Genomic DNA, 25,873 nt, shown 5'->3' with positions numbered 1-25,873 from the left:
GTTTAGGGAAAAAAATCATAGAGAAGTTGAAGGTGTGGAAATGGTTCCACTTCAAACTGTGTCTGCTCATGTAGCCACGAGCAGGCCTCCTGCTTCCTACTCACAGGAACTGTATGTCTCCATCTAGCAACTGGTGGTACCTGAGATCTTCCATCTGTGGGCAGAGAATGGACATGGGAGTCCATTCTCTCATGTTCAGAGTCATGCATGTTGCCTGAAGGGCCGTGGAGAAGAAAGTACCCTTTTTCCAGTACAGGTCTATATGACGTTAATGCTCAGGATCACTACCTGTTAACACACCTATTTCTGACCAAAGACAAAGGAGTTCAGTTGGCATTGCTATTGGAATTGCTATTACATAGTTTGATAGAAATTTTCAGCAGAAATAAAGCTCTACAGAGTTCTCTCAATTCATTTTCCCTTTAGCACAGTAAACAGCATTTGAATCATTTAAAATATCTTCAAAGCCTGCAAAAACAAACCAAAATTGAAGGACAAATAATCTGTGTGCATTATAAAAGAAAATGTGTTGTCTGTAAGGCAAACACATTAGACTAACACAGCTCTCCTGATGTAATCTGGGGAGCGGGGAGTTTAAAAAGAGAATGCCAGTGGAAAAAACTTGGAAAGAAAACCTTAACACTTCCTTCAAGAAGGACTTGAAAAGATTAATTTAATTGTTCTTTCTTAGTCCAATAATTACATTTGATATTTTTCTATTTTAGCCAGAGATTAGCGTCAGAAGCCCCAGGATCAGGAAAATTCTGACCAAAATATGTAGTAAATATATAGTTGTTGTCCTTATTTAAGATTTTTTTTTCTCTGAACAAACTAGGATCCCTCTGTAATAGAATTAAGTCTTGTAAGTTTTAGAAGTTTAAATCAGTGTCCTGAAAGGCATATTTTATAATATGTGGCACATTTAACTACCAAATGACGATCCATATGTAGTCAAGGGGACAACTCCTCTTGTGTTAGCACTTCCATGACAATATGTAATAAGCTAATTGTGCCATTAGGATTTTATACCATGTAAACTATGCAACATCCGTGTTTAAGCACAACAACCTTGGGAACATTTTAAATTATATTTTTAGTAATCTGTAGAACCTAGCACAATGTGGAAAATGTTTATAGAACTCAATAAAATTATGCTTAATATTTCATTTGAGCTTTGACCTAAAACTTAAGCAGTAGTTTCATAGAATTATTTTTAAATATAGGAATTAATGATGGATGATATTCCTGAAATTGGCAATGTGAATTGAAATAACATAAATCTAATAGGATTTTTCATAGGAAAATGGAACCAGGGGAGATATATTCCTAACAAGGGCTCAGTGGCTACAACAGAGATGGATAAGAGCATCATATCTTTAATACCTACACATGATATTAAAGTTTTCTAAAATGTTTATGAATCAATTAACAATCTGTCACATAAAATTATATTTATTGATATAATAGGCAATAAGCATTCTCAGTTAACTTCTTTATAGCCCCTTCCTTTTTACTTATAGTGGTCTTAACATGTGCATCAGGGCCATTTAATTCAGAGGACCTCCTTGGGGGAAAATTGTGGTAATGTTGGAGAAGACATCAAGAAAATCTAATCACTTTTCCTTACATAGGATCATTTTTAAAGTAATTACTATAAGGTAATATTACTTTTTCCTATAACTTACAAATGAAATTGTTCAGCCTTCAAAGTAAATCCCTTATGATACTGGAGAATTATACAAGTGACTCTGCATTATTTGGAGGAACAATCTTTTATAGCACCTTGATGCAGGAAAATGAGAAGCATTCTTGGTATTACCCTTCAACAAATTCTCCCTGTAATTCCTTTTATAAAATCTTGCATAATAATCCTCCACAGGCTCTTGTCAGGTTGTCCTTAGAAGATGTTTAATTAAGATAAAACTAACGGTAATGTTAAATTGGTGAAGACTCCAAGGTGATAGTTTCTCCATGGTCTTGATATTCCATCTTGAGGTCTGTTCCCATTTTTTTCATGATACCTTCATTTTATTTTATTTATTTTTATATGGTACCAAGGATCGAACTCAGTGCCTCACATCTGCTGGGCAGGCGCACTACCACTGAACCGCAACCCCAGACCCTGCTCCCATTCTTCTGGAGTTTTAGCAGTGAGAATTTCTTATGGTGCATTTCCCCCTGGACTATTCCTAACAAAATGGGGCTCTTCACTATCTCTGTGTTTCCCAACCATCACAAAAAGAATTAACAGATAGATAGTGGTGAATAAACAGTACTAACAAAAATTTCCTATCCATTTATTGTCCATCAGAGATTATCAAAGCACCATAATGTGGTGTTTGTCAATGTTCCTTGTGTATCAGGCACATTTTAGTATTATCCACCTCTTATCATGTGAGTCACTTTTCCTAAGCATTTGAAGTTGCTCCTGAGTGACTGCTTTGTTTTTATGTTCTTGAAAACACACCCCCTTATTTTAGAATCAGATGGTATATACATAGACAGATACATTACAAGTTTGTTAATATTACTGTACCGAGGCTGAAAGTTCATAGCATTTGCAAAGTGGATTCTCAATTCAGTGACTCATATTTAATATCACTGCTAAAAAGTTTCTTCTAAATGAAGTAATATTTAAGCTATAATTTCTGACTAAGGAAGACATTTATTCCCCTATGAGATACTTAGGGATCTTGTTTCATATTCTCTGCTCACGTTTTGAAAATTTACAATTGGGTAAGATTCTGAATGTCAAGCAGACTGCCCAAATAAAAAGCAATTTCACCAAGACCTCATTATGGTACAGTAAGGTAAAATTAAAATGATGTTGTGTTCTATTGGGTAAACACATTAGAAAGTCCTCTGAAATATGTATTTAACTACCAGAAAAAGCTATTTCATTCTAATGGATGAATAATATTCATCCATGTGTGTGTGTGTATGTGTGTGTGTGTGTATGCATATAATTTATTTAAGTGCTATTTGGAACTATTCCAGTTTATTGAGTGAATAATAACATACGTTTACTGACTTCTATGGCAGTTTTATTTATGTTTTTAGGAATACAACCAAATATAGCAATTGGATGGAGGAAACATTGAATTTATGACAAAATATGACAGATATTAACATAGGATTTGCAAGAATTGACATAGAACTTAACTTATTCCCCACGTCTTGGATTTGTTTTGAAGTGTTCTACAACATTGATGTCACTTAAACTTGGCTTTGGAAATCCTGCAGTTATGGTTATTAGGTACGCAAATGATGCCCATTCCTTTTCTCCCAGATCCAGAAAGTTCAGTCATCATTTCATGACTTGCAAATGCTTCATAAACCTTGTGCTTTTTAGGGGTGGTTTCTGGTTAATAAGTAAATTAATTTTTTTAAAAATAGACTGAATTTTTATCACAGCGGCACTAAAAACATTTGTCATCCATGTAGAGAACATTTTTCCTTCTGGCTCTGATTTACAATTCATAATTGTTTCCTTTCTTATCCTTGTTCACTCTCAATGATACAAGATGAAGAGAAGATAGTCTTGGAGCATGCATATTTTAATCAGTATTCAAACTAAATAGAAGGCCCAAAGCTTTATCGTGTGTACGCATGGAAATTCATCTCTTCCAGACCATTAGCAACCACTGAAATAATGGGTGACTTCTTGAAAGAGACAATATTAATTACCATTTCAGGTCATGCACATCCAATAGCTTTTGATATCATATAACTCATGATTAATATTAAGGGTTTTTTGTTTTTTTTTTTTTGTAAAACTACATCCCTAAACACAGCCTTTAGTTAGTGACAAAGCATTGTGTAGCTGTCCCTGAAATCCCCTTTTGTTGTTGTTGTTGTTCTGAGCATAGAACCTGGCCTTGTCCATGGTAAGCACATGCTCTACCATTGAACTACATCCCCAGGCCTGCTTCCCATTCTGCTTATAAATATGGGAGTAGGAATTCATTTGTTAAAGGTTCATCTCTCTCTTTCAAATAGCTTTCTTGAGATACACTTTACCAACCATCAATCTTAAAGTGAAGATGTCAAAAGAATTTTTATCATATTTACAGAGTTGACGACCACCAGTGCTTCCACAATCTAATTTTAGAGCATGTTCATCACAGGAAAGGTAAACTTTGTACCCATCAGCAGGCACTCTCCAGCCCCACCCCTGCTCCCACTCCTCCTTCACTCCAGCCCCTGGCAACCACCACCAATTTTCTGTCACTGTGCTTATGCCTGTTCTGGATATTATAAACAGAGTCAACTGTGATCATCTGTGACAGGCTTACATCAACTCAGTATGATGCTTTCAAAGTTCTTCCTTGATGCAGCATAAATCAGAATTTTATTCCTTTGAATTGTACAGATATACCACATTGTGTCGATCCATTAATCAGTTGATGGACAATTTGAGTTGTTTCCAGTTTGGAATTATTAGCAATGATTTTATAAATATTTATGTACAAATTTTATTGTGGTATATGCCTTCATTTCTTTGGGCATATAATAAGGAGTAAATGGCTGAACCATGTGGTTGTTCTAGGTTTAACTTTTTAAAGAACCCAGTTACTACACCCTTCTCCATTCCATTAGCAATATTTTTGGGTTCTAATTTCTCTATATCTGTACCAACACTTGTTATCATCTGTCTTTTATTTTAGCCATTGTAGTGATATAAAAAAGTATCTCATTTTAATTTGCATTTCCCTACTAACTAATGATATTGAGCATCTTTTCATGAGTCTGTTAGACTTTTACATATCATATGTGGAAAAATGTCTATTCATGTCCTTTGTTGGATTTTTATTGAGTTGTTTATCTTCTCTGTGTTGAGTTGTAGGAGTTTATATATGTATAGAGTTCATATATACACACGCATATATATTTTTTGATACTAGACCTTTATCAGATATATGATTTGTAAATATTTTCTCCTATCTGTAGGTTGTCCTTCTACTTCCTTGATAATGTCCTTTGAACTACTCACACAAAAGAATAGTTATCTAGTTTTTTAATAGTATCATCTAAAAATCCATTGCCAAACCCAAGATCATGAAGATTCACCCCATATTTCTTGAAACATTTTTTAACTCTTGTTCTCACATTTAAATCATGGCTCCATTTTGAGTTATTTTTGTATGTGTCATGAAGCAGGGACCACCTCCATTCTTTCTCATGTGGAATCCCATTGTCCCAATACAATTTGTTGACAAGACTGTTCTTTTCCTCCAATTAATGGTCTTTGCACTTTGTTGAAAATCAATTGAACTTAAAGGTATGGATTCACTTCTTATTCCTAAGTACTAATTCACTGATCTATAAGTCTATCCTTTTGCCAGGACCATTGTGGTGGTGTATAAAATACATAGGACATGAGATCTACTCTAAAAACTTTTTAGTATAGTATCATTAACTATATGCACATTGTTGTAGAGCACATCTCTAGAATATTTTTATTCTACACAACTAAATTTCTATATCCATTGAATAGCAACCTCCCATTTTCCCACCCCCAAACCCCCTAAAACCACCATTCTACTCTATGCTATGAGTTAGTCTTCTTTAGATATTCCACACTGTATTTTTCCAACAAGCTTATTTCACTGAGCATAATGTCTTCAAGTTAATCCATATTACAGCTTATTATAGGATTTCCTTCTTTCTGAGGCTAAAATAATATTCCATTTATACATTTATTCCATCCATGGAAGTTAAGTTGTTCTTACCTCTTAGCCTTTGCAAATAAGACTGTGGTGAATATAGGAAGGTAAATATCTCTTTGAGAACCTGTTTTGAAATATGATATGTCAAGAGGTTTGTAATGTTTTGAACAACCAATAAAAAAAAAGAGAAAAAAAATCTTTAAAAAAAAAAGAGAACCTGTTTTAAATTCTTTTGCATATGTACCCAAGAGTGGCATTACAGGATAATGCCAGCAGTTTGACCACTTTAGTTTTAAAGTGAGTTTTGAAATAAGTAAGTAAGTGTTCTCCATTTTTTCAAGTTTGTTTTGACTATTTGGGCCCCTTATAATTCCGTGTGAATTTAAATATCACTTTTTCCCATTTCTTCAAGGAAAAATTGTTAGAATTTTGGTAGAGATTGTAATTAATCTATAAATTTATTCTTTTGAATAATATTAATACAATATCAAATCTTCTAATCCATGAACATGAAACATCTTTCCATTTATTTGTCTTTTATAATTCCTTTCAACAAAGTTTTATAATTTTAAGAGTAAAAGTGTGTTAAATTATTGGTTAAATTATCCCTAGGCATAGGTATTTATTATTCTGGATGCCAAGGAAATGTTTTTTTTTTTAATTTCCTTCTCAGATTGCTCATTGCTGGCATACAAAACACAACAGATTTTATGTGTTGATATGTTACCCTGAAACTTTGCTGGATTCATTCATGAGCTCTTATAGTTTTTGTTTGTTGTATAGAGCTGCTTTGGGATTTCATATATATAGGCTCATGTCATCTGGGAATAGAGATAGTTTAATTCTTCTTTTCCAGTGTGGATGCCTGCTATTTTTTTCTTATTTAATTACTGGCTAGAATTTCAACATGAAGTTGAATAATAGTGGTGAATTAAGAGCTGCTTGTCACATCCTGAACATAGGGAGCAATCTTGCAGTTTTTCAGAGTATGATGTTAGCTGTGGTTTTCATAAGTGGTGCTGATCATGTTTAGAAAGTTCCCTTTTATTCTTTGTTGTTTGGTGTTTCATGATAGTGTGTTGGATTTTGTCAAATGTCTTTTCTTCTAGAAAATAAAAAAGTCACCTCCCCCACCCATAAATTTTTCAGTTAGTCTAGCCACATATTTTTCCCCTTTTTTCTATTAATATAATGTAATATATTCACCAGTTTTTCTTATTTTGAACTACCTTTGCTTTCCTGGAATAAATCCCAGTTAGTTATGGAGTGTAATCTTTCTAATATGCTATTAAATTTGCCATGCTAGTATTTTGTTGAGGATTCTTTTAATCTGCATTTGTAAGATGTTTTGGTCCATAGATTGCTTTCCTTATTTGTTCTCTAGCTTTGGTATTAGGTAGTGCTGGCCTCTTAGTCTGAGTGAGGAAATCTTCCCTCATCTTCTGTTTTCAAATAGTTTAAGAAGGATGTTGGACAATTCTTCTTTAATGTTTGGTAAATTTACCAGGGAAGCCATCTGGACTGGAAGTTTGTTTTTGTTTTTTGTTCATTTTGTTTTGTTTTTGAGGGGATGGATTTTTTTTCCTGACTCAATCTCTCTCTCTCTTTTTTATTAGCTACATATGACATTACAATGATCTTGGAAATTCATACATTTGAATCAATGGGGATGTAATTTCTCATTTTTCTGATGGTACAGATTGCAGAATCACAATCTCTTTATTTGTTACACATCTATTTGTGTTTTTTATCACTTCCTGGTTCAGTCTTGTAGGTTGTGTCTCTAAGAATTTGTCCACTTTATCAAGGTTACAGGTGGGAGGGAAAGGGAGAGAGAAGGGAAATTGCATGGAAATGGAAGGAGACCCTTATTGTTATAAAAAATTACATATAAGAGGAAGTTAGGGAAAAGGGTAAAAAAAAAAACAAGGGAGAGAAATGAATTACAGTAGATGGGGTAGAGAGAGAAGATGGGGGGAGGGGAGGGGAGGGGGGATAGTAGAGGATAGGAAAGGCAACAGAATACAACAGACACTAGTATGGCAATATGTAAAAACGTGGATGTGTAACCGATGCGATTCTGCAATCTGTATATGGGGTAAAAATGGGAGTTCATAACCCACTTGAATTAAATGTATGAAATATGATATGTCAAGAGCTTTCTAATGTTTTAAACAACTAATAATAAAAAAAGAAAAATAAATAAATAAATAAATCACTATTTAAGACAAACAAAAAAAATAAAACCATAAAAAGTGTTAGTAATAAAAAAAAGGTTATCTAATTTGTTGGCTTATGCATAATGTTCCCACAAACTGGGTTGTTTATGGCAACAGAAGTTAATGAACTCCTAGTTCAGATGGCTAGAAGTCAGAGATCAAGGTCAGGAGCAGAAATCAGAAATCGAGGCATTTTCTTGTGGCTGCTAGGAGGGGAGATGGTTCATGCCTCCCTCCCAGCTTTTCGTGGCTGGCTGCCAGGATTCCTGGGTGTCCTTGCTTGAGAGGCACCACTCCAGCCTCTGCCTCCATCTCACCTCGCCTTCTTTGGTGTCTCTATGTGTCCTGGTCTAAGGACACTAGTTAGATTTTGGTCCCTTAATCAAGTATGGTTTTATCTCAACCCTCACTTTATTTATATCTACTAAGATGCTATCTTCAAACAAGTTCATGTTTGTAGGTTCTAAGTGGGTATGCATTTTGGGAGCAAGCTATTCTACTCCTGCAGCATGTTGTTTATAGTATTTTTTATATCATCATGTTTTAAATCTATGTAAGGTTAGTAGGAATGTCTTCACTGGTTTCTTTTTCCTGTTTTTTTTTTTTTTTTGTATTTGTTGTTTTGTTGTTGTTGTTGTTGTTCTACCTAAAGATTTATCAATTTTGTTAATCTTCTCAAAGAAACACCTGATGGATTCGTTGAACTTCTCTGTTTTTTTCTTTGCTTTTTAAAATTATTATTATTCATTTACTTCCTTTTGCTAGCTGTGGGTTAGCTTTCTTCTCCTTTTTCTTCTTGAAATCAGTTTGAGTTACACATGATATTAGGGTTTATTTTGACATAATCTTGCAAGCATGGAATACAGTTTGTACCAATTCAGTCCCCAGTACCCATCTATTCTACTGATCTTTCTTCTGTCTATTTACAGTTCTTTTTGACTAGAGTCTTGTGGATATATGTAAAGATGAGACTCACTGTGGTATATCCATATATGTACATAGCAAAGTTTCATCAGATTAACCCCACTGTTCTTCCCTTTCCCCATCCCTCCTCTCCCACCTCAGATCTCTTCCTCTATTCCACTGATCTCTTGTTTTCATGGACCCATTCCCCCTCCCCACCACTTTATCTATTTTTCTCCCTCTTCATTTTGGTCTAGCATCTGCGTATTAGAGAAAAACATTCAACATTTGACTTCCTGGTCCAGCTTATTTCATTCACCAGGGCAGCCTCCAGTGCCTTCCCTGTCTCTTACCCTACATCCTGTTTTCTTTCTTTAGCTCCTTCCTTAAGGTATAACATTAGATCAAAGATTTAAGATTTTTGTTCTCTTTCAATGTAGGCATTTATGGCTATGTATTTTGGCATGTTGTATTTTCGTTTTCCCTCATCTATGTGATTTCTAACTTCCCTGGTGATTTATTCTTCAACCTGCTGTTGTATAAGACCATATGATTTAGTTTTCACATATTTGTGAATTTTATAGTTGTCTCCTGTTATCGATTCCTAGCTTTGATTCCACTGTGGTCAGACAAAATACTTTGATTGCAATGTTTTAAATTCCTTAAGATGTGAGCTTTAGCAATGCATCTAAGCTTCAACTTAGCAGTCTCTTCTCTAGAGTAAGTATTCTCCTGGCTGCTGTAAGTTTTTAGTATATTCCAGAGTTGGGAAAAGTTGATTCTGTCATCTTTTGTGCTAGCTTCATAATTTCTTGAGTGAAGAGGCCACTGTGCCTGGCCCTCCCTGCCTTTCCACTCCTGTGCTGTACCTCATCTTCATGCACGGCTTCCCTCAGGAGCCATCCTGCCAGGCCCTGCCTGGGTCCCAGTTCTGTGCCAAGCTTCCTGTCCTGAGTTCCCTTATGCTGCCCACCCTGGCCCCTCATATGTAGAAATTTAAATCCCCACGAGCTTACTACAAAGCCTATTTACATGTTACTGATGGTTAAAGAATTATAATTGAAATTACTTAACATGAAAATTAACTTGAATGCAATTTAATCATACTTGAAGGCTCCAGAAAACCCTTCTGGAGATATCAAGATCGTGAACAGAAATGTCTCATTGTTTAATATAACTGTACATCAGAAAGTGTGGGAGATGGCATCAGCTCTTACTTGAAATCACATTGAGAATTTATTCTGGGTACATAACTCACTTGCACTGGCTTGTTTATCCTTGGAGAGGTAAAGACAGATGGGTTTATTTGTTTAAGTCATGTGACTCCCATGCAAGGGAGCCCTTTCTGGGTGTATGTACCCTGTGTGTACATACAGATTTATGACTTTCCTGTGTTTCCCTGATTTTTAGTAACTTAAGAGACAGTCTTATTTTACCCTGACTAGGAATTGCTAATGTGAGCACCAGTGTATGAATATTGGTCCAAATACAGAAATCTTCACTATATGAGAAGCCTGAAATGAATTGCTATTATAAGGCTAAGTATATGCCATGTTTCATATCCCATTTATAAAACATAAGAATCATTTGCTATAACATTTTGACATATCTGACTGACTAGCCAGGTAGATAAGCTTTTGTCCTCTCTTTCAATATGGCTTTATTGTGCTCTTTATTGTATGTCTGGTCATATTCCAATGTGTCAGGCTCTAACCTTCAAAAACAAATAAACAAACAAATAAACTCATCAGCACAGCCATAAGGTTTCAGAGTAAGAGCTCAGGTATTTTTACACTACTTTATTTACTTTTCAGTTATTGTTCAAGGTTATCAATTGTATTATCATTGTCAATTATAATATTAAGTATTAAATGACCATTTATAAGTGATTGATTATACACAAATAGCAGCAGAAGTTAAAATAAGACTAAACCCAAAATGTCAGAAATCACAGAAATCTTACTCAGTTGACTCAAAAACTTTTTTCCTTTTTCCAAGAGTGGTATGAGAGCAGAGTGGCCACTGACCACTTTTTTTCTTCTAATATTGCACATTCTTGGTAAAGGGTCGTGAATGTCAGGTGAGAGCTCAAATAAGTACAAAAGAAATCATCATACATGTATGATTTTATGCAAGTGTATTTCCCAGTCTACCTCGAATATCTGGGAAGCCACAACTGTGCTTTTCAAACAGAACAAAAATTTGCAACACCAAGCTAAAAGGATCATTTCAACACTTCATTCTTCAAAAGAGATTGTATTCTTTGTTGTTGCTAAAAGAACAAATTTTTATAGTAAGAATTTTTTTCCTGATGATTCATAAAATTTACAAATGTGTGACTGAGATGTTATTAGCTTTTAAAATTTGTGAGTTTTCTATTCTGTTGGTTTTGCTAAATGTACAGATTTATTTATATTTCAAACTTTGAAATTTTTGCATATGTCCAGAGACTTGCTAGTGAATGATTGGTGATCTGATATTAATTGGAACCCATTCAGGTTAGAATGCTGGTAGGCATTATCCAGAGGAAAAAATCACAATAAGATTCAAATAGATGATATACATATAGGAATGGTTAAAATTTAAAAAACAAAACCAGTGACCACTCAAATACTGACAAGGATGTAGAAAAAAACTGGATCTCTCACGGATCGCTGTTGGAAATGTAAACTGATACAGACACTCTAGAAAATACTTGACAGTTTCTTATAAAACTATACATTGTACTGATGTTATGAACTATCATTTATACTCTTAGTACTTAGTTCTAAAAAGATAGACTTAGGCTCATGCAAAAACCTGTACATGGAAGTTCATAGCAATTTTATGCCCACTAACAAAGTACTAGAAACAACCCAGTTATTTTTCAGTGGGTGAATAGTTTAAAAACTCTGGATAGCCAACAATGGGATACTACTTGGCAATAAAAAAGGATGTACTATTAATGCATGAAAGAACTTGTGCGGATCAGGGCATTATGCTTAGTGAGAAAAAGAAAGCCAAAGTCAAAAGGTTACATACCAGATTATCCCATTTATATAGCATTCTTGAAATGACAAAATCATACAGATGAGAAATAGATTGGTGGCTGCCAGGTGACAGGGACAGATCATGAGGTAGAGGTATCACAGTACTCACAGAATGGTTATATATGTTGTGGTAGTGACACAAATCTGTACATGGGATAAAACTGCATAGAACTGTGTGTGCACACACAGAGGTACACTGTTTTAAAAAAATGAAAACTGTGGAGATCTATGGATCGGTTAGCAGCAATGTAATAATGTCCATCCCTTCAACTTGATATCATAGTACAGCTGGGTAGGATCTTGCCTTCGAAGGAAGGGTACCCATGACTTTACTATTTCTTTACTATTTCTTCAGCTTCATGTGAGTCTATATTAATTTGAAAATAAAGCACTGGGTTCAATTCTCAGCACCGCATATAAATAAATGAATAAAATAAAGGTCCATCAAAATATTTAAAAATATTTTTTAAAATATTTTTAAATATTTTTAAAAATAAAAAATAAAACAATTTTTTGAATAGTAGTTGTAATACAATGATAAAACACTATTAAAAATAGAAGTTACCCTTCACATAATTGGCCTTTGGAACAGCCTTCTCCTCAGAAGCTGGCTTCTAAAAGTCTTCATTGTGAAGTGATAATTTTTACATTTTAATTCAGGCATGCAGTTGTGTAAGCTCAAAAAATGTCTTGTGTGAACATAAAAGCTTCAACTCTGATCCCCTCACTCTCTTTTCTTCTTCAAATGCCCTTTATTTGACCAAGAAGGATGTCATTTCCAAAAGTGCTCAGGGACCCACACTTAACTTCAACAACATTTTTCTCTTAGGTTATTAAGGCTGCTCAATTTTCTCTGTTGGTTGCTACTCTGAGTTGGAGACTCTTCTGAAATGTCAGACTGAGAAAATTGTACTGGTTCCAATATAATTTTTAAAAAATAACAAAGCTTTGGAATTAATCCAACCAATAGCCTTTGATGGCAAAGTTAAAAAGCTGCACTTGAATACTAAGATGTATAAAGCCATCTTGTGTGTGTGTGTGTATGTGTGTGTGTGTCTTTGAATGTTAGTATGGCCAAGAGATTGGGAAACATAATAGGTCAATCACAAAGCACTTAATGAGTTGCTAGCTCCTAAGCATAATACCTTATACAATGTGCGTGTTGTGCTCATGGTAAAGGTTATAATGATGAACAGGACAGGTGAGGCTGCCCCAGAGATCTCCAATTTGCACCCCTAATATTGACAAGTGTTCCAGGTTTATACTGGGACACTGAGTAAGGAGAAGCAAGGTGACACACAATACAAATGGCAAGAAAATTAGAAACCCAGCAGTCAAAGGAGGAGATGGCTTAGTCAACTGGAGGGAAAGCAGGTGTGTCTCCAGAGACAAGCATATGGAGCAGGCGGGAAATTGCAGAGCTATGAAAAACAAAACTCTGTAAAATAAAATCTTACAAGGAAAGCTTATAACTATGCCAAATTAGAAAAACGGGTAAGAATTTGAAAGTCCACACTAATATAGTATACAGCAATACAGAATTTTTCTTCTGAAGTTTTGTTGATTGCTTGGGATGCTTGTGGCTCAGAGAAAATTTTTAAACAATTCTGCTCAATTGTGCATAAAAGTTGGCATTCTCAATAAAATAGCCAATCCAAAGAAGGTGAAATTATGGCACTAATGTGTCCTCAAAAGAAAGTCACCAGATTTCTCACTTCTGTTCCATTTTTGGTGTTTTTATGTTGTTGAAATATTAAGTTTTAGAATTAATGAATATGAGGCCATTCTACAAATACCTTTATAAAGAATGCAATTTTATTTACTTCTTTCACTTTAGGTACTTAATGCATTGACTTGCTTGTGTTGATCATGTTGATTCTCTTTAATTCAAGTCAATAATAAATTAGCATCTAATGTAAAAACCAAGAGGATTTACTCTGGAATGCATAATAAGAGAAATGACCTTGACATTAAAAACAAGATGCATTGGGCTGGGGTTGTAGTTCAGTGGTAGAGCACTTTCCTAGCACATGTGAGTCCCTGGGTTCGATCTTCAGCACCACAAAAAAATAAATATATAAAGATATTGTGTCCAACTACAACTAAAAAATAAATATTTTTAAAAATAAGATGTATTAATGGATGAATAGAAGGTTTGGATAGATTGTGGAAAAAGTAAATGAAAGAAAGGTACATCGTTCAATTTAAGAGTGGGGATATGGCGTTTACTATAAAAGTCTTTCAACTTGTCTGTGTTTGAAAATTTTCATAAAAATTTCAAAGAAAACTCAAAAAAATAATCTCAAAAGAATGACTGGAAATTTTGGTGTCTAAGTCAATCAATAAAGAAAGCACTTCCTTTCCTAAAATAATGTCTCAGGGATGTTGCCAATGCACGGTGTAAAATTAAGACACTCTAACAGAGTGGGCACAGTGGTACATGCCTATAATCCTAGGGGTTCAGGAGGCTGAGACAAGAGGATCTCGAGTTCAGAGCCAGCCTCAGCAAAAGCGAGGCATTGATCAACTCAGACCCTGTCTTTAAATAAAATTCTAAATACGCCTGGGGATGTGGCTCAGTGGTTGACTGCCCCTGAGTTCAATCCCTGGTACCCATCCACCCACCATAAAAAGAGAGAGAGAATGTAACAGAGCCAAGGGCTTACAATAAACTCTCCAGGTTTCACTTCTACATGAAGAACAGCATGATGGGAAGGAGCTACTGAAATTAATAAAGTGTCCATCTATGTGAAGATATTTCTTACGGTTCCACCATTACACTGTGTTATGCTTTACGTCTGAATGTCCATTTTGTCAGGTAGGTGTCTGTGGACCCAGAGTCTATGTGACAAGACCACAACTCTGACAGAGGTCCAAATGATGAAGGTTTAGTTCTGCTTTTTCTCAGATCTGGAACACAAGTACAGCAAAATGTAAAACCAACCAAATACATATGAAAATAATTTTACATCAAGTCATGAAAAAGAGCTTTCTGTGTTGTTTGCTCTTGTTGTTCTACACTGACTTTTATCGGCCTTGAAGTCAAATTAGAAATTTTAATGGGATTTTTAAAAGTCCTTATTGGTTTAGAATCAATTCATTTAGGAGCGTGGTGTTTCTGACTCATGTAAGTAGCAGTTCGTTGTTGGTTGATTACTAACTCCTCAGAATTACTGTAAGGGTTTCTGCTTGCATTCCATACAGTGTCCATTTTCCACAAATTTTCCAGAAATTCCCAGTGGCAAATGCCTGAAGATGATATGTTAACAGTTCCAATTGCTTCTAAGCAGTCCCGGATCTTAGAAATCCCAGACAGGTTGATATTGATCCTTTCAAAAAAGTTATGTACAAAGGAAGTATATCTGCCAGCCTCCTTTAGAAAGGGTCAGGTAACCAGTTGGAAACGTTTCTAAAGGTGTCACATTAAACTTTAATAATACCTACATTTTTACAGGGCTTTTAACTTGGCAAATTGCTTTCACATGCATTTTATAATTCCACATTCTATTGCAGTGGGCAGAGTCTAAGGTTTAGGACTGCATTGCAGCGGCATTGATATCAAAATGTTGACAGGGACATTTCCAAAAAAAATGATATTACTTTGTTGAGCAGAAGTATTTAATGGGAAGTGACTGGCTTCAAGAGCAAGAATTCAAAAGGGTAAAGGTTCTTATCATCTCTTTAGTACTGTGCTCAACTCTTTGAGGTTTATCAGAGACATTTTGCTTGGTTTTGTTAAAAAGGAGAAAATGACTTCCTTTTTCCTCCCCTCATCCTTCTCATTTCTGATTTTCTCTTTTTCTGTGATACACCTGCAGGTCAGCCCCACCCCCGGGTGCATCCGTGCCCTCATGAAGATGCTGTACTGCCCATACTGTCGAGGCCTTCCGGCTGTGAGACCGTGCAACAACTACTGCCTCAATGTCATGAAAGGCTGCCTGGCGAATCAGGCCGATCTGGACACGGAGTGGAATCTGTTTATAGGTAAGAAACATTTAAACAGACCCGGAAACTGAGATGTGAAAATAGTAATGTCTGTGATGCCTGATGGGCAGGTCAGAAAGGATGATGACTTGAGACTAAAGACAGCTTTTAGCAAATTATAAACATTGTCTTATTTTTCTTTAATCCTGCAAAAGTAAGACTTTCCTGCGTTTTGCATGGGACAGTCCTGTTGGGTATGCATGCGTCAGCTGTGTTCAAGTAGTGAATCGCTCCCATGACGATGAAAGTCATCTTGTTGAATGTCAGCGAGCTCCTGCAAGAAGGGACCCGTTAGAAAAAAACTTGAAAAAAAAACCCTATTCACAGTACTCTCTTTTATTTCTGTTACCTCAACTTAGCCGCTGATCTTAGGAAACAATTCCTTTCTTAAACTTCTACAGTGAAGATAGTTCAATACTCTGGCTAAAACATGCAAACTTTCTGGGGAAAAGAAAGATTCAAGAACACGGGCCTTGAAAGACCTTCCAGTCTTGAGAAGGCAGGAGGAGAGGAGGTGGAGGTGCAGAGGAAGGGCTGTGAATCATGGCTCTGTTCTCCAGTTGCAGAAATCAGTCAGGAGGTGGCATTGCCCAGAGATATTTCCCAAATAGCTATCCAAGGATAAAAGGACAAATTTTATAGGCAGGCTTCTCCCAGGAAAATACACAGGCCTTGAAAGAGTAAATGTGTTTTCTCCCCCTCTGTCAAATGGCCTTCAAATAAAAGTACTTTCAATTGCATTTACTGCAATTACAGAGTGACGAGCAGAGAGGTGAAAATAGCAGTGGCATTCATCAGACTCCAAGGGCCTTCATCCTTGATACAAACCTCTAAACCAGAAGGCACCAGCAGAATCTTCTGACATCCGAGATTTGGTAGGACAGGAAAAAGATCTAAGATGTGTCAGGATCCACAGAAAGCTAAGCTCACTCTGCACAGACTTGCTGGGGCTACAGGCATTCGGCCTTGGCAATGAAACCCACTGGATAGCTCGTTATTTTGCTTAAGAAGGCCAGAGGAAAGGGCTTTAAAGTTGAAGAAAATAGATATTAGTGTGAGTAGATTAAGTTGGAAGTCACCCAACTAAATCTCTGAATCATTTCAGAGAGAATAGTGAATTGCTGTTCTCTCTCCCTTCCGTGGCGGGACAGAATCTCTATATATGATTTTAGACTACTTTATTTGAAAAACAAGAGCTTTAAAAAAAAAAGAATCGTTAGAGTTCTAACTCAAAATAACACAATTCTTTGCTAAGATTCTTGTCCTTCACTAAAATGTTTGAAGAAGTTATAAATAGAAAATCAGAATAAACTTGACCTCTGATATAAGATTTAGATTAACTTTAGAAAAGACAGGGTACCCAAATAATGAAATAAAAAGGAATCTAATCAAGAAATCTAAAAAGATTTGCATATTTTTAAGCCAGATTAAAGCTCATAGCATCCTTTGGAGTCTTATAGATCATTTAAGCTTTCTGATTGAGATTGCCCTAAATCCTAGCATTGTCTTGGTCAGCCTGAGATTTATTACTGAAAGTGAGTTAAGTAGATTTTGTTATGTAAAGAAGGTCATGGTAATGAATGAGAATATTCACCTTTGAAATTGTAAGAAGAGTGACTTCTTAATTGACTTCTTTCTCTTAATGCTGATTGGCTATTTTAACATAAAGCAAATCCTTATACTTTTAATCAGCTGGGTTACCTACATGCCAACTGGAGGTGAAATTGAATATCTGAAAAACCATTTGACATAAAAATGAAAACGCGAACCCACCACGTGTTGGTTGTACCTTAATGGAAAGTGGAAGTGATAATGGATCCTACGAGAATGTGTTTCAAATCAGTTCTTCATCTATTTTTTTTTTTTAATTAGTCCTAGAAGTCTCTGAGAAAATTCTTCCAGTTTTCTTTCTCCTGGTTTTGCTATGGCATTGAGAATAAACCACCAACCTAGATTATAGAGCAGAACATGTTCTTGCTAATACTCATCTGGTTGCAGAGTGTTAGTTCACACATTTATTATATGAATAAGTCAAAAGTGCCAACTCCATTTGCAACACAGATTCCTCTAAGATGGCAGCGTTACAGTGTTCACCAGTGCGGCCACAAAAAATCAGTGAGCAAATTGGTAATCCAGCAAAAATTATGTATAATAGCCTCTCTCTGGTTAGCACCTGCAGCCCATCATTCCCAGAGTCCTGGCATCTTCATTAAAGGCTTCTCTCCTGTTGCTGTCAGTTGTGTGTGCTACATGAACATCCCAGTTTATACATTTTGTGAATTTTTTCTTTAATTATTATGTGCTCATCTAAAACGTTAACAGTGGCAGACAACCAACTGTCAATAAAAACAAGACTTATGTCGGAGGCACATCATCATGATCTTTACATTGCCAAGAATTGATTGAAAGTGATTAATAGCTATTTAGAATTCAGTTGGTATCTGGATCATGTCAAAAGAAAGACAGTTCACATGTAAGGGGAATGTCTTCTTTTAATCTTAGGGGAAAAAAAAATTCAGGAGTCTCTTCAGGATGCATTTCCTAGTGCTCCTTCAGGAAGTTCAACATTGAGCCCAGCATAGATTCTTGTTAAGTAACTAGTGCTGGAAGAAGGAAGAACTTTACTTTTTATATAAAAGCTTTTTTAAAAAAAAAAAAAGTTTTCCTTAAATTGCAGGCAACTTTGAAGAATATGCTAGAAGACCCATTTTAAAGTACTTAAAAAGCCTCAGTTCACCTCTGGCAGATGGCTTCTCCTGCTTTCTAGTAGCATGTGGAATTCCCCAGTACAAAGCACAGCCCAACTTCCACTTGCAGATGGGTCAAAATGAATGGGTGGGCTGCAGGGCACCCCAGAGCTGGTCAGGACAGGAAGACATGGGAGAGGAGTTGTAGTCTGCTTTCACTATCAGAAACCAGCAGTAGGAGAGAAACCTAATTTGAGGCCTTTGCTTGGGCACTTAACACCAGGTGTTTCTGTATAGTCATGCATGACTTTTCCCACCCCAGCTTCTGAATGCTGCCTACATGCAAAATGGTTTTTCTTGAAAAGTGTTTACATTACATTAAAATTTCCTAGAGGGAAAGAGATTGTGGGCAGAACCCGGTTCAGTCATATCCTGTGGTTATTCTGAGTGTTTGGCATTGAGACCAACACAGCACAGATGAGAATTGTTCTATTCGACAAGAGGTCCTGCTGCAGATTACACCCAGCTCTTGAACATGAAAGTCAAAGCTGGAATTACATTTATATGGCTATAATAAATCTTGCATGCACTTTAAAATCGAGGATGTGTGGGACAGCCTCCTCCAAACATCTGGTACCTTCTAAGATTTTATAGACTATGGGAACCAGAGGGAGATTTTAAAAAGAGTTTGCTGATGTGGGAAGGCAAAGGTTGGTGAGACAAAAGGCAAGGATTCTATTTCATTACATACTATTTTTATCAGTGCAATGTTATGGGATGCTTCTTATGGCAAGTACAAATGTGAGACCTTGAAATGATTTTAGACCATCCCACTTAGTCAAACCCTAATAATCTCAGCTTATTAACTCAACTCTAGTAAGCTAGACATGTACATTGTTGTCCTTGGGTAATTTAATATTGTTATACTAATTATAATAGACTGTGATAAAGTGTGGTAAGGAAGTAGAAATTCAGGATGCTAGGTATCTACTCAACATGGGAGTTCAACGTAATCTTAGGGGTTCAGGGAAGCCCTATCTTGGCACATTATTAGTCAGATTTTTTTTTATTTAATCACTGTGACTGAAAGACCTGAGAACAACAATTTTAGAGGGGAGAGAGTTTATTGGGTGTTCATGGTTTCAGAGGTCTCAGTTCATAGATGGCTGACTCCATTGCTTTGGGCCTGAGAAGAGACAGAGCATCATGGCAGCAGAAAGCAGCTCAGGACATGGCAATCGAAAAGAAGGGAAAGAGGAAGAGGGGGAGAGAGCACTCTGCTCAACAGAGACAAAATATACAAACTCAAAGGCATGCCCCCAGTGACCTGTCTCCTCCAGCCACACCCTACCTGCCTGCAGTTACCACATAGTTAATCCATCAGTGGTTTAATCCATTGGTTGGGTCACACTCTCATAATCTGATCATTTCACCTCTGAGCATTCTTGCACTGTCTCACAGTGAGATTATGGGGGACACCTCACATTCAAACACAGCAGTAATACAGGCTAAAATGGTAAATATGAATCTATCACATTAGCATTGTCAGGCATGAATGATGTTGAATATCCACAGCGTATCCAGTTATTATAATATAGCCCCAGATCTTCTCACGCTCCTGTGGCAATTTCAGTCATTGTAGTATGGTCTGTCAGTGGTTCTTACCATGCTCATTTGTTTTTGTTTTTGACATTTCTGTGTTCAAGTCTCACCACTATCACCACCACTGCCACGGATTTGAACTGATATATTTGGGGAATATATATTATTTCATCAAGAAAATGCCATGTTCTCTGGTCTATAGATTCCCTCCAGTAGGGGTGGGGGAGCCAACCACCAGGGAAATAAGTTTGTCTTCATTCGGGTCTTAGGCTCTCAAAGACAGGCAAACAAATGGTATCAAACTTTTTTCATATTGCCCCATTGTTAAGTTTTGAGATGTGCAAAGTCAGAAAACTCACATGAGAATAAGAAATAAATCCCAAGGTGGGTACTCTGACTGTCCAGGCAAGAAACCCTGTGGTGTGAACTGTCTGTTCATTCCTTCCCTCATTCATCAACATGTATTGAGAGCCTGCCCTGCACCTTGCTTTGTTTAAGCATGCTGATAGAGCAGAGGACAGATAAGGCCACTGTTGATAAGAACAGGACTCCTGGAATAAATGGAAACATCTAGACAGAGAAATGGAAGGGACTGACTGCAGAAAGAGGCTGATCTATTTTACTTTGTAGGTCGACTCTTTTAATGGAAGGATGAGTAATTCAGTAATTTAAAAATCACATATCCCTATTGTTAATGGACTCAGTGAGAGTAGTGATGGCAGAAACAAATCAGATAATGAGCCTGGTCCTTTCATTGTGACAGCTGCTATTGAGTTGTAAATGAGGGCCAGCTGCAAGGAGCCTGTACTAGGTCAGTCAGCTGACCGTTGTCACAATGAATGGCAACTTTGGTGCACAGATGACTTTCTTAGAACCTATGATGGTTATCTGCAAGGTAATTCATACATTCACTACTTTGTGTTTGGGGAAAATGTGCTTAGAGCTTAGATGAGCCTTGTGTGAAGTTAGAAAGTAAACATTCATTGTTTACAGTTTATTTATAGAAAACTCAGGTTTTCTTTATAAAATGTACAAGACTGTTGCATTTCAGAAAGATATAAAATAAACACAGGGAGTTATTTCAAGCATTTGTGTAAGATATTACTCTTTCAAAGATTTTCTTGAGCATGAAATTCTATAACATAAATCTGATAAGAAATTTTCTAGTTACAAAGAATTAAGTGACACGAATAGTAAGTATGATATGAATATGACTCTGGCTGATATACCCTAAAATTGCACGTTGCAAAAACTTCCCTACCCTAAGCATAGAACATTGTTTATTTTAGGCCAAAGCGGAGGGGGGGGACCTCAAGAATCGTCTTTATCAGCCAGGTTTCTAGGCTCCTTCATCTCTGCTTTATGTAATACAAGAGCCTATTCAATAATACAGTCCAGAAACACAACTCTTAAATTGAGGAACAAAAGCCCAAGCAATTATTTTAAAATCTGGTTTCACTGTTAGTGAGAGAACTTGCTTTTGCCCTTGTGCATTCCTAAAAGCACCAAGAAAGATTTAACACACACACACACACACACACACACACACACACAGTTTTCCATCAGTTGAAATCTAACGCCCACCCAACCCTCTGCCTTTCTTTGATGGCCATTGATTCAATATTTCTTATTTCTCATGAGTATTTATCATATTGTGTTCTGTCTGAAATGCTGGCAAAATGCAAAAGCTATACTAGCCACTCACTGAAAAGAAAATTTAAAAAGCTTTTTAAAAAGAAAACGGTTGGCTGGTACCCAACAGCTTTTCACTGGTTGCATTTGTTATCAATTACCTAAGTTTAGAAAATGGTATTCTGTACTCTGCATATGATTTTTATGTGGTGCAATAGGGTTAATGCCTTAAGGGTGGCATAACGCATGGGGCTCTGCTCCAAACACAGAGGGGCATTTCTTAACCTTTGAAGACTTACCAAATCTGGTCTTCAGGCAACAACTCAAGGATACACAGGACTGCAATTTCTACTCCAAATCGAGCAAATTTTTTTTTTGGTATGGATCAAAGCAGGCAATGTACATCAAACCCAAAATTACTGGAGGTAATAGTCAAGGAGTCTTTCAAGTCATATGTGTGTTTCCTTTACCTCTGATCCCAACTCTCATCTATCCATCTCTTTCTGGTTCTTACCTACCCAACTTTTATACAATTTGTAATTGCTCCATTTCCTCTTTAATAATCACTACAAATTGTAACCTAGATTTTCAAGTTGGATACATGAAACCATATAGCACTGAGCAAAGGCCTGAAGTGAGGCATACCTGGTTTTGCAAGTATAGCATTCATTAGGTTATGAAATGTTTCATTATATGGTAGGAAGTTCATTGAAATACCCTTATGCCTTGTCAAGCTCTCCATCTTGTGAGAACCCAAAATAGCATTTAGTTTGCCAAGAAGAAACAATACATCAAGATGAATGGAGGTGCCGCTGGATTTGGAATTTTTCATTTTGAGTTAAATTATACTTTAGTTTTCATGTTTTATATAGACAAATAGTTTAATTTGATAATTAAATAAAAAGCATTTGTTTTTAATAAATGACATTTTATTTCAGTAACATGTTATCATTCTCACTATTATTCTTTCAAGTTCAAACCATTGCATGAGGATCTGTCTGGCTTTTGGCACGTCAAGAGAAAATACTTGATGATTCTTTATAATGGAATTAAATAGATTCCCAAAGGCCCAGAAACCCAGGCAAAAACCTTACACTCTAAACATTAGCCCAATGACATTCTTAGCAATTTCAATTTCATGAGATAAGAGGAACATGTGGTAGAAGAAATTGTGTTGTATAAACTAAAAAAAAAAAGGAGATAGAAATAGAGTTAAGTAAGTGGATTGTTAAAGAAAACATTAAACCACATAGCTATTCACAAACAGCAAATGTATAACAAATCCCAAGGCCGTCATAACCACAAAGTCCTTCTTGCGGTGACTAATTTAATAGAAAAAGGGAGGCGGACACCTCTGGAGGCATTTAGATAGCTCTGAAAGTCCTGATTAGCAGCTAAAGTGAAAATCCTCAAGTAAACCCAAATAATACATAAATAAATAATTGTGTGATATCACAATACTTCATTGAAATATCTCAATTATTCATGTTAAATGGTAGTAGTGGACTTCTTTTCCCATAAGCATTATATTTACATGTATTTTTTTTTAATTTTCTCTGAAAACTCCTTTAATTCCTGATTATCCCCAGAGTAGAGCTGTTACCATGTTTGAATCATTTTTTGAAATGAGTTTTCATTTTCCTCAGGCTTGTTTCTTTAGCAATTAGAAAAGATACTTTCTTGGTCTTTATAAAAGAGACTTATTCCCTTCATCTTGTTGCTTTGTGATTCTTTATCATGAACAATCCTTCAAGGAGCCAGAGGTGAAAACCAGGTTAGAAGAGGAAGCCCAGGGAAGTATTCTGATCTTCAAAGGCATGTTTTCACTTGTTACTTTTAGGGGGAACGGGCATAAATGTCCATGAGAGTAATTTAAACTTTTGAGAACTTTAATGGTATATGAACTTTGCACTTAAAATTTCCTTAAAAATATGGTATCTATGGGTACTTTATCAGATTGCCAAGATACAATTTAAATTAAAACAGCATGATATATTCCTTGCCCATCAAATAACATGTATGAATCTCACATGTAAAAAACGTCCTCATTGGGCTGGGTATGTGGCTCAAGCAGTAACATACTCACCTGGCATGCATGCAGCGCTGGGTTCGATCCTCAGCACTACATACAAATAAAGATGTTATGTCCACCAAAAACTAAAAAATAAATATTAAAAAATTCTTTCTCTCTCTTTTTCTCTCTAATATCTAAAAAAAAGTCCTCATTTTTTTCTTTGCATGGATTTAAATAATTTGTATGCTAAGAATCTCTATTTCATTTTAAAGAACTGAAAATTAGAAAGAGTAGTTGAATATATGATATCCCCCAAATAGGAATATGTCTGTGTGTATCACATTTGTATTCGTTAAGGGACAGAAATCTTCTAGAAAGGTAATGCTGATAATTAAATGTCAAATAAGTCTGTGAATATTCATCACTAAAATATCAATGTTAGGGAAATTAAATGACTTAATGAGGGCTCTGAGAATCATTTTCAGTGGATGTGAAAGTTGGGGAAGTAGCCATGGCCAGAGCTGATGGGGCTTTCAGATGGACTCAGGCAGTGACCCCTGTTCTCTCCCATAGTTTCACACAAGCTTCAAGCAGAAGCAAGACCACTCTTCTGTATGGGTTCATTGGAAAAGTATTCTCAAAATTCACAGCAGTCACCTGGTGGGGCTGTTTGGAGCTGAATGCATTTGTCTTCTGGTTCTGTATAATCAAATGCCTTTGATTATTGTTAGATCAGCTCCATGTTTTTAAAATAGTTTAGTGTTCCAAACTCTTCTTAGCTAAACATAGTCATTCAAATATGGTCCATCTATTCTAAAGACTATGGATATGAGTTACCCTGATGAGAGAACTGAAGCATCAGTAGTCCGAAGTGAATTTCCCGGGAGTAAATTTATGCATACCAATTCATAGTGCGCTTGGCTGTTGTGGATCAGGAATTGGAGCTGATTGCTAAAGGGGACCCCTCAAAACGAAATGCAAATGTCCCTTTATTTGTCCACCTTGCAGTATTTTCAGCTGAATACTTGTAGCTGAATTTAAGATATTTAGCAAGTATTTGGTAACCCAGTTTAACTTGTGCCTAATATTATACTTTTGTTGATTGAATATCCAGATATGTTCTTCCTGAGTTGTCCATGAGAGAATGCTTAAATGTGTCTTGCTATCACTTACAACTATGATATCTACAGATATGAAGATATAGAATGCAAAATATGAAAGTTTTAAGAAACTTTGGGCTTTATTTCTATGATTATGAATCCCATTTGTAGAACACTATTTAGATAACACTAATAGCTAATATTTTTTGAACACTTGCTTTATACCAGGCAATATGGTAATTACTTTATACTTTTATTCCTTATAAACATCCATTAAGTAGTCAATATCATGATCTCCATTTTTACAGATGGGAAAACTGAATCCAGAGAAGCTAAGTGACCTGTCTAAAGTCATACAACTTATAAATTTGAATGCCAGGATTTGGCTTCAGGGCATAGGTCTTTAACACTGCACCAGTTAATTCCTTTAAGTATTGAGAAAGTAAATCTTACTCTCTGGATACATGGATTGACTGGGTGTACTCTTGGAAATTGAGGATTTTATTATTTTCATTACTGTTCAGTACTATTTTCTGTGATAATGGACATGTTCTATGTCTTGGCTGTCTGGAACAGTAGCTATTGGCCATATATGACTGTTGAGTATTTGAAATAAGTCTAGTGAGACTGAGTAACTGAAGTTTTCATTTTATTTAATTTTAACTAATGTAAATTTCATCATGTGTGGCTATTGAGCACTTAAAATGTGGCTGGTATGTCTGAAGCACCAAGTTTTTAATTTGGTTATTTTCTAGTTTTATGAAGGTATAACTGACAAAAAATTGTACTGTTTCAGGTGTGTGATGTAATGATTTGAAATGCATATACATTTTGGAATCATTACCACCATGTCAATTACAATTTCAATCACTATACATAGCTAGTGGCCATTCATTGGGCAGATAAGCTTAAACCATTCAAACTCTATAATTATGTGGCATTGCTAAGCATCTGAATATGTCTTATTCTCTTCAAAACATATATATTTGATGTCTTCTAATGCTATGGACTAAAGTAGGCACATACATGGTAGT

General features: G+C 35.9%; 1 protein-coding gene across 2 annotated transcripts in view; it reads left to right on the top strand.

Annotated features, from left to right (window-relative positions):
- Positions 1–25,873, top strand: part of Gpc6 (glypican 6) — a 1,048,357-nt gene that overhangs the window by 687,481 nt on the left and 335,003 nt on the right. For both annotated transcript variants that reach the window (XM_058582789.1, XM_046454952.2), the window contains exon 4: positions 15,639–15,804. In XM_058582789.1, coding sequence (XP_058438772.1) covers positions 15,639–15,804 — 166 coding nt within the window. The remainder of the gene's footprint in view (positions 1–15,638; positions 15,805–25,873) is intronic.

This window comes from Marmota monax, unplaced genomic scaffold (genome assembly GCF_021218885.2).
Source record: "Marmota monax isolate L192 unplaced genomic scaffold, Marmota_monax_Labrador192_F-V1.1 WCK01_AAM20220418_F8-fsc00026, whole genome shotgun sequence".
In the NCBI taxonomy this organism is placed as follows: Eukaryota; Metazoa; Chordata; class Mammalia; order Rodentia; family Sciuridae; genus Marmota; species Marmota monax.
This window is presented reverse-complemented; position numbering and strand designations above follow the sequence as displayed.